This window comes from Cuculus canorus, chromosome 2 (assembly GCF_017976375.1).
Source record: "Cuculus canorus isolate bCucCan1 chromosome 2, bCucCan1.pri, whole genome shotgun sequence".
Classification (NCBI taxonomy): Eukaryota; Metazoa; Chordata; class Aves; order Cuculiformes; family Cuculidae; genus Cuculus; species Cuculus canorus.
The window spans coordinates 1963163-1980802 of NC_071402.1; the positions used below are offsets into that span (position 1 = coordinate 1963163).

The 17640-nt window shown below is 51.3% G+C and overlaps 3 protein-coding genes across 3 annotated transcripts; all 3 read right to left on the reverse strand.

Moving 5' to 3' along the window:
* Positions 1–6342: 6342 nt before the first annotated feature.
* LOC128851495 (feather keratin-like) lies at positions 6343–7983 on the reverse strand. The gene is made up of 3 exons (XM_054060679.1): positions 7941–7983; positions 7385–7513; positions 6343–7178 (listed from the first exon to the last, which is right to left on the reverse strand). The coding sequence occupies exons 1-3, from the start codon at positions 7981–7983 to the stop codon at positions 6799–6801; spliced, it is 552 nt and encodes a 183-aa protein (XP_053916654.1). The 3' UTR covers positions 6343–6798.
* Positions 7984–10086: 2103 nt separating this feature from the next.
* Positions 10087–10871, reverse strand: LOC104063064 (feather keratin). The gene is made up of 2 exons (XM_009565213.2): positions 10780–10871; positions 10087–10572 (listed from the first exon to the last, which is right to left on the reverse strand). Exon 2 carries the CDS (start codon positions 10550–10552, stop codon positions 10244–10246), a length of 309 nt encoding a protein of 102 aa, XP_009563508.2. The 5' UTR covers positions 10553–10572; positions 10780–10871; the 3' UTR covers positions 10087–10243.
* Positions 10872–13557: 2686 nt separating this feature from the next.
* Positions 13558–14483, reverse strand: LOC104063062 (feather keratin). Its single transcript, XM_009565211.2, has 2 exons — positions 14251–14483; positions 13558–14042 (listed from the first exon to the last, which is right to left on the reverse strand). Exons 1-2 carry the CDS (start codon positions 14342–14344, stop codon positions 13714–13716), a joined length of 423 nt encoding a protein of 140 aa, XP_009563506.2. The 5' UTR covers positions 14345–14483; the 3' UTR covers positions 13558–13713.
* Positions 14484–17640: the final 3157 nt, after the last annotated feature.

Genomic DNA, 17640 nt, shown 5'->3' on the forward strand with positions numbered 1-17640 from the left:
CTGCTGTCTGGACTTGCTGTGTGTTTGCAAAGCAACCATGCATGGCAGGAGATTGATTGTGCTCCATGAGACATCCTGGCAGAGAAAGGCCAGAGTCACCTTCTGCTGATGCCACCCAGGCCACAGACCACATCCAGCCTGAGAAACGGAGTTCCCCGGAGAGGGCTGGGGGATGTCACACTGGAAACAGAGATGGAGGTGCTGAGGGATGAGAACCTCAATACAAGCCAAAAATGTGTGCTCGCAGGCCAGAAAGCCAACCATGTCCTGGGCTGCATTCAAAGCAGGATCAGCAAGGCCAGGAAGGGGATTCTGCCCCTCTGCTCTGCTCTGGTGAGACCTCACCGGAAGTCCTGTGTCCAGTTCTGGAGTCCTCAGCACAGGAGGGATATGGATCTTCTGGAGCAGAGCCAGAGAAGGCCACGTAAATGATCCAAGGGCTGGAGCACCACCCATACCAGGACAGGCTGAGAGAGTTGGGATTGTTCACCTTGAAGAAGAGAAGGCTCCAGGGAGACCTTAGAACAGTGCGACGGGAGAATGGATGCATGAATGGCTAAGTGAACAAGGCCATGGATCTATGTCCTTGCTCGTTTAACCATTCCTGCATCCATTCTCCAACAGAACAGCTTCCAGTAAGGAAAGGGGCTCCAGGAAAGCTGGGGAGGGGCTCTTCATCAGGGATAGGATGAGGGGTATGATTTTAAGCTGAAAAAGGGAAGATTGAGATGAAATCTTAGGAAGAAATTCTTCCGTGTGAGGGTGAGGAGGCCCTGGCCAGGATGTCCAGAGAAGTCGTGTCTGCCCCATCCCTGGAGGTGTTTAAGGCTGGGTTGGATGGGACTTTGAGCATCTTGATCCACTGGGAGGTGTCCCTGTCCATGGCATGGGGGATGGGCTTTGAGGTCCCTTCCAACCCCAACCATTCCATGATACTACGAGCTGGATGACCTTTAAGGTCCCTTCTAAACCAAATCATTCCATGTTTCTATGATTCTGTGATCCCTGGCTCCCATTGATGTCCAGGCTGTCAGCCACAGTCACCTACACAAGCAGGAGGGCTGGAAACCAGTGCCAGAGCCCCAGCTCTGTTCCAGTCACAGATCACCCAAGCCGAAAGCTGTGGTTCCAACAGCTTCACAGCCTTAAGCCATGGGACCGGACTTTGGCTTCTGCTTATCCCTTCTAAGGTCATGGCCTCCTGCTTGGTGCTTTCTGAGAACTTTGAAGCATATTGCTGCGTCTTTTAAACCTTGTGATGAACACAAGATGCCACCATCTCAGGTCCATGGATACCTACTGTCTCTGTTGCCATGGAAACAAGACAATTATATTTTAATATTTTTAAGCTATAAAAAGACCTGAAACGTACCTCAAACCCCTAATTATCAAACAAGAGAAGCAATGAAAAGAAAAAGCACACTCTTCCATCAAGGCACATTTGCAAAAGCCACAGCAGCATCAACCTCCTGCTCAACAGCTCCATCCCATTAAACTTATCCACATCTCCTTGTTCCACACTGCATCAAAGTGCTCTGCATGCACTGGGAGAGGGAGGTCCTGGGGTCAACCAGGGACTGCAGCGACATGAAAACTGTAGAATCATAGAAGTGCTAGGTTGGAAAAGATATTTAAGATCGTTGAGTACAACCATACCTGTCCGCTACTGAATCATATAATTTCTTCTCTATCAGAGTGGTTTCTTCACCATGAGAGTGGTGAGGCACTGCAACAGGTCACCAAGGGAAGTTGTGGATGCCCCATCTTTCAAGGTTTTCAAGGCCAGGTTGGATAGGACTTTGAGCAGCCTGATCTAGTGGGATGTGTCCCTGCCTGTGGCAAGGGGGTTGGAACTAGATCATCTTTAAGGTCCCTTCCAACCCGAACTATTTTATGATTCTACGTCCAATCTGAACTGCCCCTGGTGTAACTTGAGGCCAGGCGGAGACTCACTGGGGAAAAGAGACCAACACCCACCTCCAAGCTGAAATTGTAGGCATGCCTTTGGAGGCAGAGACAGCTTTCTCCACCTCTAACCTGGCCAGTGTCTTTAGTTTGGAGAAGAGGAGGTTGAGAGGAGACCTAATCACTCTCTACAACTCCTTGAAAGGAGGTTGCGTTGAGGTGGGTGTTGGCCTGTTCTCACAAGGAACAAGGGATAGGATGAGAAGAAATGGTCTCAAGTTGCACCAGGGGACATTTAGATTGGATATTAGCAATAATTTCATTACTGAAAGAGTGGAAGAGGCTGCTCAGGGCAGTGGTGGAGTCACCATCCCTGGAGGTGTTGAAAAAAACATGTAGATGTGGCACTTCGTGACATGGTTTATTAGACACGGTGGTGTTGGGCTGATGGTTGGACTGGGTGATCTTAGAGGTCTTTTCCAATCTTAACGATTCCATGATTCTTTATTGGGACAGCTGCTCCCTGCTAAGGAGGTTTCCAAAGGAGCATCATCGTGTTACCCACCATCTGCCCTATCAGATATAAGCGCAGCCCAGTGGAGTTAGTTCATGGCTGCGTGTCCCTGCAGTCAGCTCCTGGCTTTGTCCCGATGGGCTTTACCTCTTCAGGATCCAGGCACATGAGGGACAACAAAGTCATCAGGAGTACTCAGCATGGCTTCACCAAGAGAAAGTCATACTAAAGACTAACTGCTAACCTTCTGTGATGAAGCGACTGGTTTGGTAGATGAGGGTAGAGTGGTTGATGTTTTCTACCTCAACTTCAGTTAAGTGTTTTGATGCTGCCTCCTCATGGAGAAACTGATAGTGCAGTGAGTGGAATTGAAATGGGCTGGGCCCAGGGTCTGGGGTGAGGCCAGCCATCAGAGGGCCACCCCAGAGGTCCATGCTGCATCCAATCCTGCTTAACATCTTTATTGGTCATCTGGATGCTGGAGCAGAGTGTACCCTCAGCAAGTTTGCAGATGACACCAAGCTGGGAGGTGTGGTTTATATGCCAGAGGGTTGTGCTGCCATCCAGTGGAACTCACCAGGGCTGAAGGAATCAGCTGATGGGAACCTCATGCAGTTCAGCAATTGTAGAACCGTTTCGATTGGAAAAGACCTTTAAGACCATGAAGTCCAGCTGTAAACCCAGCACTGCCAAGTCCACCACTAAACCATGTCCCAAAATGCCACCTCTGCACATTTTTTCAACCCCTCTAGGGATGGGGACTCCGTTGCTTCCTTGGGCAGCCTCTTCCAATGCTTGATAACCCTTTCAGTGAAGAAATTTTTCCTAATATTCAGACTCAACCTGTCCTGGTGACACTTGCGGCCGTTTCCTCTCATCCTATTGCTTGTTCCTTGGCAGAAGATCCTGTACCCTGCCTGGCTTCAATCTCCTTTCAGGCAGTTGTAAAGAGCAATGAGGTCATCCCTCAGCCTCTTCTTCTCCAGACTAAACAATCTCAGCTGCTCCCAGAGCCGTGGTGCTCCAGCTTCGTCACCAGCTCCTTTTCCCTTCTCTGGACACAATCCAGCCCCTCCATGTATTTCTTGTGAAGGGAGTGAAGGGCCCAAAACTGAACACAGAATTCAAGGTGTGGCCCCACCAGCACTCAGTCCAGGGTGACAGTCATTTCCCTGTTCCTGCTGGCCACACTGCTTCTGGTGGAATCTCAAAGTCCTGTCCCTGGGAAGGAACAACCCCAGGCACCAGGATGTGCTAGGTGTCATTCAGCTGGAAAGTAGCTCTGCAGAAAAGGCCCTGAGGGTCCTGGTGACATCAAGTGGAACATGAGGCAGCAATGAGTCCTTGCAGCAAAGAAAGCTAAGGGTGTCCTGGGCTGTGTCCTGCTGGACAAGTGTTACCAGCAGGTGAGGAAAGGGATCCTTCCCCACTATTCAGCACTGGTGAGGTCCCACATGGAATATGGTGTCCAGTGATGGGCTCCCCAGTACAAGGGAGGCATGGACAAACTGGATAAGGTCCAGGGTTGGGCCATAAGAATGACGGAGGGACTGGAGCATCTCTTGTCTGAGGAGAGGCAGAGTGAGGTGTAACTCTTTAACCTGGTGATAAGAAGGCTCAAAGGGATCTCACCAATGTCTGTAAGAACCTGAAGGGAGGGTGCAAAGAAGACGGAGCGAGGGTCCTCTGGTATCCAGTGCCAGGGCCAGAGGTTGTGGGCACAAACTGAAACACTGGAGGTTCCTTCTGAACATGAGGAAACCATCAACCATTGTGATGGTGATGTGCAGTGGCACAGGTTCCATCTGTGGAGTATCCACCCTTGGAGACATTCAAAAGGAACCTGGACACAGTCCTGGGTAACCATCTGTAAATGGCCCTGCTTGACCAGAAGGGTCAGACCAGATGATCTCCAGAGATCCCTTCCAACTGAAACTGTTCCTTGGCACTATGAGACCAGAGAGGAGAGCTATAAGGTGGTTGTGTTAGAGATGATGGCTGTAGTTGGCAGATAAGTAAGGAAGAAATGCCTGGGGTCATCAGTGCATGGGTTGAGGTGATGGGAGTAAAAGAGTTCTCGGGAAGGACAGAGATGGCATTTTGGAAAAGGTTGACCTGAGGTGCCTGTAGTCAAAAGTGCCGAGGGCTTGGAAAGTCAGGAGGAGGAGGCAGAGCTCTGTGCCATGTGACAGAACCATGGCACCATGGGACTACCTGAGACTGGTGGGACAGCTCTTCTGGCTGGACTTTTGCAATAGACGCCTAAGGGTTCGACAGGAGAGAGGTGCAATGGGCTGGTGGTTGTGTGAAGGAGCTGTTCATCTGCTTGGAGAGTTGTTGGACTCGATGACCTTGGTTGGACTCAATGATCTAAGAGGTCTTCTCCAACCTAGTGATTCTATGATTCTGTGAGATGTTCAGTTGCACAGGTTGTTTGTGGTCTGCCTGAACACAGATCATGTGGATATTCTGGAGTTTGTTCCCAGGTGAGCAGGACTTGTTTGTGCTAGGACTCCTGTCCATGCTCTCCTACCTGAGGGTCACTGTGGCCTTGAGGTTTCCTGCACACTCTCCTTCCTGCTGCATGGAGTCACCCTTAGCGAAGAAGGACTTGTCAAAGCCTGTTGTGGACTTGGGGGGCTGCAGTTCTGGCTCTGTGGAGCCTTCTGTGTGAGGAAATGAGAAGAAGAGCGTGTTGCATTTTCTCCAGAATTCCCTTGGTGCTGGTTGCAGAATCTTCTCCTTCAGAGAAATGTGTGAAAGCCCTAAAGGCTGGTGCAGATGAACAGCTGTGGAGTAGGAGAGAGATTGGACCAGGGACATGATTCTTTCTGCAGCCCCTTCTTTGCCTTTGCCTCTGGGCAGTCCATGGGAAGAGCCTTGGGCAGTGATGGTCCCTGTGGGGAAGGTAGCTGAGCCCTTTTGGTCAGTGCCCTTCAGGCTGTGGAATGCGGACACAGTGGTCAGTGCTGAACCCCTGTTAGGAAGTCACACGTTGTTCCTCCTCTTTGATTCCTCCATCCTTTCCTCCTTCCTTTGCATCTTTCATTACGTTTGCATATCCCAGCTTTTCTTTCTACTCCATGGACACCGTGCTTCATTAGGACTGAAGAGTGGTGCTGGGGAAGAGACTTGGTTAAGGGTGTGCTGACAAACAGAGATGGCATCAGAGGCACGGCCAGATGAACATGACTATACCCTGCCCTTGGTCTGGGCAAGCAAAGTACTTGTGTCATGTACTGGAAGGCAAAACTGGACAATATGTTGTTGTGGGTGACGTATTTCCCAGGAGATGTCATAGAATCATAGAATGGTTTGGGTTGGAAGGGACCTTAACGCCCATCCAGTTCCCACCCCCCTGCCATAGGTATGGACACCTCCCACTAGACTGCTTAAAGCCCCATCCAACCTGTCCTTGAACACCTCCAGAGATGGGGCAGCCACGGCTTCTCTGGGAAACATGTTCCACTGCCTCACCACCTTCATCGTGAAGAATTTCTTCCTAACGTCTAGTCTAAATCTTCCCCCTTCCAATTTAAAGCCAATCCCCCTCATCCCACCACTCCATGCCCTCGGAAAAAGTCCCTCCCCAGCTTTCACGTAGCCACTTCAGGTACAGGAAGGCTGCTATAAAGTCTTGCTGGAGCCTTCTCTTCTCCATGCTGAACAACCCCAACTCTGTCAGCCTGTCATGCTGGTGATAGATCTTGGTGTGTTGACGGACTCATCCACAGTTGTCTCCAGTGATCCCTGTATTTCTATTGTAATGGCACTGCTTCAGCAAATGTGAAAGAGACAGAGCACTGGACAAATGTGCACCCCTGCTGATGGCCACATGAGACCTGGCTTGAAGCTGAGTAAGGCTGGAAGAGCCTTGGGAGAATAAATGAAGAGGAGATGTCTCAGGCTGGGATGCAGGAGAACTTTATTGAGGGAGAATTAAAAAAAAAAAAGAGCAAGAAGGCAGGAGTGCCAAGTGGAAGGGACCCAGTCTGACATGCAAGTAGAGTGATCATCAGCTGAAGAACCTTCTGTGAGACACACCTCACGAGAGCACAAAGATCTTCTTACCCGGCAGGGGGAGCAGCATGCTGGATGTTGCTAGTGGTCTTGAACTTGTGAGAATTTGTTGTTGCATCATAGAGCACAGGACATAGCAGAGGGAGAGATGTTAAGAAGAAAGTGCGAGAAGAGGAGGTACATGGGCAATGATTCCAGGCAACCCAGCCTGGCCCCTTCCCTCCTTTCTTGCTTGGTGCCTTGAGAGGAAATGTGGAAGGTGACTCCACGTGCCACCCATGGCTGGGAGGTGAGTCCTCAATCCGTGGTGTGGCTTCCAGGGTAGGGTTGGTCGGTGTCAGGGGCAGTGGTGAGAGCCCTTAGCAGGTGTAGCAGCCTCTCCTACCACCGAACCAGCCCAGACCTCTGCCACCATAGCAGCCCAGGCCTCCCAAGCCGTAGCCATAGCCATAGCCGAAGGCCCCATTGGCGACGGGCACTCCCTGGTAGCTGAGTTCGCTGCCCACGGCAGCCGATGCGGAGGATCCGACCACAGTGCTCTGGGGGAAGGAGGTGAGGATGGGTCCTGGCAGGGTGACCTGCACGGCGGGAGGCTGCATAACGACGGTGGAGTCCTGGCACTTCCTTACGCAGGGCTCGTTGCAGCTGTTGGCCAGCGGGGCGGGTGCGCAGGGGCTGCAGAGATCATAGCAGGCCATGGCTGTGGAGTGGAGTGGAGGGTCCCTGGAAGAGAGGGTGTTGAGCAAGCAGTGAGGTGTGGGGGTGTGAGGAGAGGTGTGTGAGGAGAGCAAGGGAGTGGGGAAGCATGGGGTGGGGCTGTGGGAACATGGTGGTGGGGAGGTGTGCAAGCCGGTGAGGCTGGGGCAGAGCGTAGTGGAAGAGAGAGTGGAGATGGGGCAGGAGAAGGGGGCTCAAGGAGTTGAGACTCACCTTGTTGAGCGTGGAGGAGAAGGTGTGTGGAGAAGGGTGTGAGGGAGAGAGGCACAGTGATGGCTTTTATAGCAGTGCATGAGGGGCAGGACAGTCTTAGTGCATGAGTGCATTTTGCAGGCAGCAGCTGTCTCCTGGCCCAGCCTGGCGAGTCATGAGGTGGGGTGTGTTTTCCTTGCCCCAATTCTTCAATGTCATGTCCTTTTCTTGAGGACGTGTCCACTTGGCCCCAGCAAAAGCTTTGAAGTGAGAATGTTAGAGGCCAAAGACTTGGTGTTGATGGCACATGTCAGGGCAGGCATCAGAACTGACCAAAGTGTAGGACAGGTGTGGTGCTGTCAGCAAGGTCATTAAATGTCACTCATGTGGTGTGGTTTGCGGATGGGTTATGAAGAGGAAACCACAATTCCTGGCAGCCACATCAGCCACTTCTGGACCCTAGTCACAAAACTTGATGGGGAGGTTTTAGAATGGATGTATGAGGGGGACATCATGCTTGACCAGGCTCTGCGTCTTCTACATTAAAGTGACTCGTTCTGTAAAGGAGGAAAGAACAAAGGCTTGTGTTTACCTTCAATTTTGAGTGAAGCCTTTGATGTTTTCTCTCCTTGCATCGACCTAGACAAGAACAAAATGCATGCATTGCATAAGTGAACACTGAGATGGACTGCAAAGTGGTTGAATGGTGAGCCCAGAGGCTTGTGATGGGTGGCAGGAAGTCCTGATGGAGAGAAGTCTCAAGTGATATAGCCCAGGAGCTAGACCTTTTGGGGCCAATCCTGTTCAACATCCCTCTCAATGACATGCGCAGTGGGACGGAGCGAACCCTCAGCAAGGTGACAGATGATAACTCTCATTTTAAGGACACAAAAGGGAGACCCAGGTGAATTAGCAGCCTGTCAGCATCACCTCTCTGCCTGACATGGTCATGGATTCTGTCAGATACTCCTGGAAACTATGCAAAAGCATGCAGAAATTAAGGAGGCAATTGCTGAAAACCGAGATGGCTTCACAAAAGGCAAATTGTTCCTGACAAATTTGTAGGCTTTGTGCAATGAGGCTACAGCATTGGTGGAGAAGGGAAGAGGAATGGAACTCATCTACCTGGCCTTGTGCAAAGCATTTGACAGTGTCTCAGACAATATCTAAATGGAGAGAGGTGGATTTGATGAGCGGACTGCTTGGTGGGTAAAGAATAACGTGTTGTGGTCAAGGGCATGTTGTTCAGGTGGAGAACAGTCATGAGTGATGTCATCAGGAGTCCATATTGGGACCATTATTATGTACGATCTTTGCCAGGGATGTAGACAGTGGGATTGAGTGCACCTTCAACTAGTTTGCAGACGACACCAAGCTGAATGATGTTGTGGACGTGCCAGAGGAAAGGGCTGCCAGCCAGAGGAGCCTTGCCAGGGACATGAGCCCATGAAAAACTCGGAGTTCCACAAGGCCAAGTGCCAGGTCCTTGTACTTGTTTGAGGAGCTCCCAAAAAAAGTATACAGGCTGGGCAATTAGAGGATTTAGAGCAGTCCTGTGGAGAAGGACTTGGGGCTATTGGTGGATGAAAAGCTGTCTATGAGCCGGCAGGGTGCACTTGTGGGGAAGAATACTGATGTTATCCTGGAGTGCACCAAGAGGAGTGTAGCATCAAGAGGACTGAATGAGATTCTCCTCCCCATCTGCTCTGCCCTAATGAGGCCGTATGTGGGGTTCTGTCTCCAGCTATGGTCTTCCCAGCTCCACAAAGAGAAGGAGCTATTGGAGAGAGTCCGATAAAGGCCATGGAGGTGATTAAAAGGGCTGGAGCGTCTCTCTTCTGAGGAAAGGCTGAGAGACCTTGGTCATTTTTGCCTGGAGGAGAGAAGACTGAGAAGAGAACCCATCCAAGCTGATGAATAGGCAGCAGGCAAGGATCAAGAGGATGGGGTTAGACTCTTCTTAGTGGACCATAGCTACAGGACAAGGGGCAACGGGCACTAATTGGAGGTTCCACCTGATCGTGAGGCAAATCTGATTTCCTGTAAGGGAGACAGAGCACTGGAACAGGCTGCCCAAGGAGGGTGTGGAGTCTCCCTCTCTGGAGACACTGAAATCAAATCGGGTTCCATTCCTGTACGGTTTGATTGAGGTGACCCTGCTTGAGCAGGGGTTAGTGTGGATGATCTCCAGAGATCCCTTCCAATCCAACCATTCTGTGATTCTGCTTGCTGTGGTGGCCAGAGAGGTGTCCTAGACTGGCAAGTCATGAGGTGGGGTGTGTTTTCCTTGCACCAATTCATCATTATCATGTCCTCCTCCTCCTCAGGACGTGTCCACTTGGCCCTGATGGCACCTTTGAAGTGAAAGTGTGAAAGGCTAAAGGCTTGGTGTTGATGGCACACGTCAGGCCAGGCACAAGAAGCGACCAAAGCAATTAGAGAGGGTGGGTGTTGTCAGTGAGGTCATCACATGGTAGACATGTGCTGTGGTTTGTGTGTGTTGTGATGGTGGAACCCCATTTCCTGGCAGTTAGACCAAGCAAGTCAGGTGTGTGCTTTCATGGGGAGCATGAGGTCATCAGAGGTCTGGATAGTGGTGCCTGGGCAAGCTTTGTTTGGGCATGTGAAGGGCCTTTGTCATGTTCTGGAAGTGTCCCTGTGCTACTCTGTGTTGTTGCTGCTGGGGCCGTACAGTCAAGGAGGAGAGAAAAGAAGAGAGGAGGCATCTCAAGCTGGGATGCAGGAGAACTTTATTGAGGGGCTGAAGAAAAGAGTGAGAAGGCAGGAGCGCCAAGTGCAAGGGAGCTGGTCTGAGGTGCAAGGAAGAGCAACCTCAATCCATGGTGTGGCTTCCAAGGAAGGGGTGGTCGTTGTCAGGGGTCATGTTGAGGGCCCTTAGCAGGGGTAGCAGCCTCTTCTGCCACCATAGCAGCCCAGGCCTCCCAAGCCATAGCCATAGCCGAAGGCCCCATTGGCGACGGGCACTCCCTGGTAGCTGAGTTCGCTGCCCACGGCAGCCGATGCGGAGGATCCGACCACAGTGCTCTGGGGGAAGGAGGTGAGGATGGGTCCTGGCAGGGTGACCTGCACGGTGGAAGGCTGGATGACAACGGTGGAGTCCTGGCACTTCCTTACGCAGGGCTCGTTGCAGCTGTTGGCCAGTGGGGCGGGTCCACAGGAGCCGCAAAGGTCGTAGCAGGCCATGGGTGTGGTGTGGAGGGTGCCTGGAAGAGAGGGAGTTGAGCAAGCAGTGAGGCATGGGGGTGTGAGGAGAGGTATTTGAGGAGGGCAAGGGAGTGGGGAAGCATGGGATGGGGTTGTGGGAACATCCTGGTGGGGAGGTGTGCAAGCTGGTGAAGCTGGGGCAGAGCGTGGTGGAAGAGAGAGTGTAGGTAGGGCAGGAGAAGGGGGCTCAAGGAGTTGAGACTCACCTTGTTCAGCGCAGAGGAGAAGGTGTGTGGAGAAGGGTGTGAGGGAGAGAGGCGCTGTGATGGCTTTTATAGCAGTGCACGAGGGGCGGGACAGTCTGAGTGCGTGAGTGCATTTTTCAAGCAGATGTCTCCTGGCCCATCCTGGCGACTCATGAGGTATGTTTTCCTTGCCCCAATTCCTCAATGTCCTGTCCTCCTCTTGAGGACGTGTCCACTTGGCCCTGTTGGCAGCTTTGAAGTGAGATTGTTAGATGACAAAGACTTGGTGTTGATGGCCCTTGTCATTGCAGGTAGAATAGACGACCAAAATATTAGAGCGCGTGGGTGACGTCAGTGAGGTCATCACATGGCACACATGTGGTGCGGTTTGTGGTTGCATTGTGATGATGGGACCCCATTTCCTGGCAGCTAGACCCAGAACTGCCAGAATCAGGACAGGCAAGAAGGTCAGCAATGTCATGTCCTCTTGTTGGCCCCAGAGGCAGCTATTGAGGCAACAGTTTCCGGATCAAATTCTTGGTGATGATGGTGCATGTCAGAGTGGGCAAAAGAGATGACAAAGTCATTGCAGATTTGGGAGGTTGTCAGTGAGGTCATCATGTGGCACTCATGTGTCTTGGTTTGTTTTTACATCGTGAAGAAGGCACCCCATGCAGGCAGACCCAGTGCTGTCAGACACAGGATAGACCAAAAGGTGGTGGATAGTCATTAGCATGTCGATTCGAAGGGGACATCGTGCTTGATCAAGCACTGTGTTTTTAACATCGAAGTGACTAGGTCCGTAGATAAGGAAAGAACAAAGGCTGGTGCTTCCTTGAGATTTGCGTAAAGCCTTTCAGGTGTTCTCTCCTTTCATCCTCCTACACACGGCAAAAATGTAGGCGTTGCATAAATGACAAGTGAGGTGGACTACAAAGTGGTCAAATGGTTGGGCCCAGAGGCTTGTGATGGATGGCAGGAAGTCCTGATGAGGCAAGTCTCAAGTGCTGCAGCCCAGGACTCGGACCTGTGGGCCATAACCTGTTCAATATCCTCCTCAACAACCTGAGCAGTTGGCATGGAGTGAAGCCTCATGAAGGTGCGAGATGATAACCCTCATTTTAAAGAGGCCAAAAAGGGAGACCCGGGTCAACTACCAGCCTGTCAGTGACACCTCTCTTCCTGGAGTAGTCGTGGATCATGGCGAATCCTCCTTCAAAACTATGCCAAGGATCAGGGAAAATAAGGTGGTGATTCCTGAAACCTAAGAGGGCTTCACAAAAGGCAAATTGTTCCTGAGAAATTTGAGGCTGTGTGCAATGGGGCTTCAGGTTTGGTGGAGAAGGGAAGAGGAACTGACCTCACCTCTTTGGCCTTGTTCAGAGCATTTGATACTGCCACGCACAACACCCTTGTCCCTAAGATGGAGAGATGTGGATTTGATGGGTGTTTGTGTTGGTGGATAAGGAATATGCTGGATCATTCCACTCAAAGTGTTGTGGTCAATGTCTTGATGTCCAGGTGGAGACCAGTGATGAGCGGTGTCCCTCTGGTGCCTGTAGTGGGACAAGGATTGTATAGTGTCTCTGTCAGGGACATGGAAAGTGGGAGTGAGTGCACCCACAGCGAGTCTGAAGATGACACCAAGCTGAGTGGTATGATGGATAGCCAAGAGGACAGGTCTGTCAACCAGATGGGCACTGACAGGCTATGGACATGGGCCTGTGTGTACCTCACCAAATTCCACAAGGCCAAGCGTCATATCCTTCACCTGCATTGAGGAACTCCTAAAGAAGGATACGGGCTCATTGTTGAATGGATTGAGACTTGTCCTGTGGAGAAGGATGTGTGCATACTGGTGGATGAAAATCTGAACATGAGCCAGCGCTATGTACTTGTTGCCTAGAAGACCAATAATATCCTGGGTGCATGAAGAAGAGTGTAGCAAGCAGATCACAGGAGATTTTCCTAGTGAGGCTGCATCTGGAGTCTTGTATCTAGTTCTGGGCTCTCCAGCTCAAGAAAGACAAGGAACCATTGGAGAAATTCCAGCAGAAGCTAATAAGATGAGGGGACGGGAGTTTCTCTCTTATGAGGAAAGGCTGAGAGCCCTGGATGTGTTTCTCCTGGAGAAGAGAAGGCTGAGGGATCATATCAAAGCTTATCAATATCTCCAGGGCAGAGGCCAATAGGATTGGCCAGACCATTTTCAGTGGTGCCCAGTGACGGGACAAGAGGCAACGGGTACAAACTGGAGCAAGGGAAATTCCCGGTGAACATCATGCAAATCTTTTCTTGTGAGAGTGACAATGCACTGGGAGAGTCTGCCCAGGGAAGGTGTGGAGTCTCCTTCTCTGGAGATATTAGAATCCTACCTGGCCACATCCTGTATAACCTACTGGAGATGACCCTGGTTTAGCAGGAGGGTTGGACTGGGTGATCTCCAAAGATCTCCTCCAATCCAACGTTCTGTGATTCTGCTTGCTGCGCTGGCTAGTGAGTCATCCTGGGGGAAGAGTGTCAAGTGTCTGTCTTCATGGGGAGCATGAGGTCATCAGAGGTTTGGATAGTGGCACCTTAGCCTGGGCAAACTTTGTTTGGGCATGTGAAGGGCTTGTGTCATGTTATGGAAATGTCCCTGTGCTGCTCTGTGTTGTTGTGGCTGGAGCCATACAACCTAGGAGGAGCTCGTAACCTCTTTTTACCCACCACAATGGGTGCTGTAGCTCTGGCATTGTGCTGGATGAGGTTGGAAGAGTCTTGGGAGAAAAGAAGAGAAGAGACGTCTCAGGCTGGGATGCAGGAGAACTTTATTGAAGGGCCGAAGAAAAGAGTGAGAAGGCAGGAGCGCGAAGTGCAAGGGAGCCGGTCTGAGGTGCAAGGAGGTGCAACCTCAATCCATGGTGGGACTTCCAAGGTAGGGGTGGTCGTTGTCAGGGGTGGTGGTGAGGGCTCTTAGCAGGGGTAGCAGCCTCTTCTGCCACCATAGCAGCCCAGGCCTCCCAAGCCATAGCCATAGCCGAAGGCCCCATTGGAGACGGGCACTCCCTGGTAGCTGAGTTCACTGCCCACAGCAGCGGAGGCGGAGGATCCGACCACAGTGCTCTGGGGGAAGGAGGTGAGGATGGGTCCTGGCAGGGTGACCTGCACGGTGGAAGGCTGGATGACAACGGAGGAGTCCTGGCACTTCCTTACGCAGGGCTCGTTGCAGCTGTTGGCCAGCGGGGCGGGTCCACAGGAGCCGCAAAGGTCGTAGCAGGCCATGGGTGTGGTGTGGAGGGTCCCTGGAAGAGAGGGAATTGAGCAAGCACAGGGGTGTGGGGCTTCGAGGGGTGGTGTGTGAGGAGGGCAAGGGAGTGGGGAGATGTGGGGTAGGTCTGTGGGGAGCATGGCAGTGGGGTGGCATTCAAGCTGGTGAGGCTGGGTCAGAGCGTGATGGAAGAGAGGGTGGAGGTAGGGCAGGAGAATGAGGCTCAGGGAGTTGAGGCTCACCTTCTTGAGCACGGAGGAGAAGGTGTGTAGAGAAGAGTGTGAAGGAGAGAGGCGCTGAACTTGCTTTTATAGCAGTGCGTGAGGGGCGGGACATCCTTAGTGCATGAGTGCATTTTGCAGGCAGCAGCTGTCCCCTGGCCCAGCCTTGCGAGTCATGAGGTGGGGTGTGTTTTCCTTGCCCCAATTCTTCAATGTCATGTCCTCCTCTTGAGGACGTGTCCACTTGGCTCTGTCAGCAGCTTTAAAGGGAGAGTGTTAGAGGCTAAAGACTTGGTGTTGCTGGTGTGTGTCATGGGAGGCAGAAGAGGAGACCAAAGCATCGGAGAGGTGTTATGTTGTCAGTGAGGTCATCACATGGTAGACATGTTTGTGGTTTGTGGGTGTGTTGTGATGATGCGACCCCATTTGCTGTCAGCCTGAGCCAGCACAGCCAGAATCAGGACAGGCAAGAAGGTCATCAACATGTCATGTCCTCTTCTTGGCCCTTGTGCCAGCTTTTAAGGCAAGGGTTTCGAGGTCAATCTTGGTGGTGATGGTGAATGTCAGGGTGGGCAGAAGAGTTTTGTCATAGCTTGGCACTCATGTGGTGTGGTTTCTGGGTGTGCTTTGAAGAGGAAACCACAATTCCTGGTACCTACAGCAGCCACTGTGGGACCCTGGTCACAAAAGTTGATCGCGTGGCATCAACATGGATTTAGGAGGGCGATGTCATGCTTCACCAAGCTCTGTGTCTTCTACATCAAAGTGACTAGGTCTGTAGTTGAGAAAAGAGCAAAGGCTTGTTTTTACCTCGAGTTTGGAGTTAAGCCTTTGAGGTTTTCTCCCCTTGCATCTTCCTAGACAAGACAAAAATGCATCCATTACGTAAGTGAGCAGTGAGATGGACTGCAATACTGTTGATTTGTTGGGCCCAGAGGCTTGTGATGAGTGGCACAAAGCCCTGATAGAGTCAAATCTCTGGTCATGTAGCCCAGGACTAGGATCCATGGGGCGAACCCTGTTCAACAGCCTCTGCAGTGACCAGGGTTTTGGGATGCAGTGTCCCCTCAGCATGCTGGGAGATGTTAGCCTTCATTTGAAAGAGGGAACAATTAACAGGGATTGTGGTGATAGGACGAGAGAGAATGGTTTTAAAATCAATGAAACTATATTTAGTCACCTCCTTTGATGACAATGATGAAACAAAAAGCATTGTGCCGGCTGCTGACACTGCTTTCTTTCTGCAGGGTTCCTGGCTTTAGGAGTTTGGGAAAGGAGCATGCTAGCGGTGTGGGCTGAGATGTCACTGCAGGGAGAAAAGGAGCCGTTGCATCACCTGATGGGGCTGGGGGTGCTCCAGACACCCACGAACAGATGTTTGCACGCTGCTTCCTGGGCATCCACCCCTGCCACCAGGGAGCTGTTGCACTGTTCAGTTGTCCTCGCCTGGGCGTTTAATGGCATTCGGGGTGCCCACAGGGGCCAGAGCAGCCCAGGGATGCAAAAGCACAGGCAGGTCTTGGCCATGGCTACCTTCTCCATCTCCCAACAGCACAGGCAGCGAGCTGGGCTCTGCCAGCTGCTGGGTGACGGAGACTTCAACCCAGTTGGGAGGAAGGCCAGCCCCTTGCCTGGGAGAGCAGCCTGGCCCTGCTCCTCAGAACAAGCTCATAGATCTCAGGACAAGCCTTGAGAAAAGCTCCCCTTGCGTTGGGAACTCCAATTGCGCAGCTCTCTGAGCTATAGGGGCCACCGCCAGAGCTGTTGGGCACTCCCTGCCCACACCTGGGACATCTCAGGTTTCAATCCTGTCCCAGGAGAACCGAGCAGGGATTGGGGCCAGAAAGGGAAGTAGTGACCAAAGCAAATCATCTGCAGATCCTGGAAGGAGGAATGCAAAGAGAGACCCTTTATGCTCTCTGAGACCCTGGAATACATCTCACGGTATGTGTTGTGAGGACTCATACGCCTGATTTCATGAGGTTCCACCATCATCCATTGGTGAATGCCCACACTTCAATTTCAGTAATTCATGAAACGCATGAAAGGGGAAATTTTAATCACAGGTTCACCCCTGGGGGAGAGAGCTCTCAAACCTGAGAGCTGGGTTCTGATTGATGCAGCCACCAATTTCAGCTCCAGCTTCTGGGGAACAGAGGGAGACAGACTCTGAGCATGAGTGAAGTTGTGCTCCTGTGCTGAATGACCCAACATTGTAAAAAGCTGAAGAGCTTTTTACACGAAGATGGGAAGAGCAGGTGGTTCCAGTGAGCTCCAGTGACCCCAGCATGGGTGGCAGGTCTCTGAGGCGAGCCCATGGCCTTCTGGCTCTCTTGAGATGCTGCTTCACCCTCATTGTCCCACAAGTCTCAGGGCAGATCCCTGCCTCTCACCATGTCACAAGAACAGGCCAATAAAGGGCTTTCCTAGGGACGAGCAAGGTGACACCAGCCCCTGAACTGCTGAAATCACTGAGCAGTGGCACGTGCCATGCTGCTGTGGAGCTCACTGCTTATCGTCAACACAAAGAAGCTTCTTCTTCACTATCTGAGTGGAAAAAGAAAGCAGCATCTTCCCCTCTGTCCCATGAATCATGCTGACCACACTGGGACACAGTTATTGTATTTCCATGGTCTCTGCATCTCCTTCATACTGAAAATGCCAGCAAATCAAACTTTCTAAAGAGTCTCTAAAGACTTCTTTTGGAGTTTTAGAAAGCAAGCATTTTTGATCAGGCCTGGGCAACATGAGGGAGGGATCTCCATTAATCGTGTGCAGTGAGACAAGAGATATTACACAGTATATTTCCCATTTACACGCACAAGGATAAATTTCTCTCTGCTTCACCTTGCCTTTGAGATAGAGAAAGACTCCAAGCAGAGGTAATTACAGAAGAAGAGACATCTGTTCAGCACAGATCATACTGGACAGAAGACGTTACCAACTTCAAAGAACAAACAGTGTCTGGAAGAATACCATTTGAAAAAAAACCATGCTATCAGAGGGACATTCTGCCGAACTTCCAAAAAACTACAATAACTTAGAAGAAAATTAACTCCACTTTGGTTTAAATCAAAATGTTCCAGTTTTTGCAATAGGAACGACTTCTTGTGTCACGGTAACGGTTTCTTGCAACCCCTTCACTGTAAGGACTTCTCCTGCATCTGCCGCACTTCAGGGGACAGACACCCCTCCTCCTGTCCATCACGCTGTGGTACAGCCTGAAGACCTTAATGCACCTGCTGATGTCTCTTCAGGGCAGACTTCTGGCTGTAGGTCTTGCCGCATTCACCACACTTGTAGGTTTCCTCAGTGGTGTGGATGCACTGCTGTCTGATCAGGTAGTTCTGGCTGAAGCTCTTGCCACAGCTGGTATAGGAAAAGTGCTTTGCACTGATGTGGTTTTGCTTA

Bases quoted from the DNA above. Each gene is read 5' to 3' on its own strand.
- LOC128851495 (XM_054060679.1), bottom strand. From the start codon at position 7,983: ATGCAAGGAGAGAAAACATCAAAGGCTTCACTCAAAATTGAAG. The intron at 7,514-7,940 runs GTAAACACAAGC...ATGACTCGCCAG, and splicing joins GGCTTCACTCAAAATTGAAG to GCTGGGCCAGGAGACAGCTG. The intron at 7,179-7,384 runs TCCACGCTCAAC...ACTGCTTGCTCA, and splicing joins CTTCTCCACACACCTTCTCC to ACACCCTCTCTTCCAGGGAC.
- LOC104063064 (XM_009565213.2), bottom strand. From the start codon at position 10,552: ATGGCCTGCTACGACCTTTGCGGCTCCTGTGGACCCGCCCCACTGGCC.
- LOC104063062 (XM_009565211.2), bottom strand. From the start codon at position 14,344: ATGTCCCGCCCCTCACGCACTGCTATAAAAGCAAGTTCAGCGCCTCTC. The intron at 14,043-14,250 runs GTGAGCCTCAAC...CCTCTCTTCCAG, and splicing joins TCTCCTCCGTGCTCAAGAAG to GGACCCTCCACACCACACCC.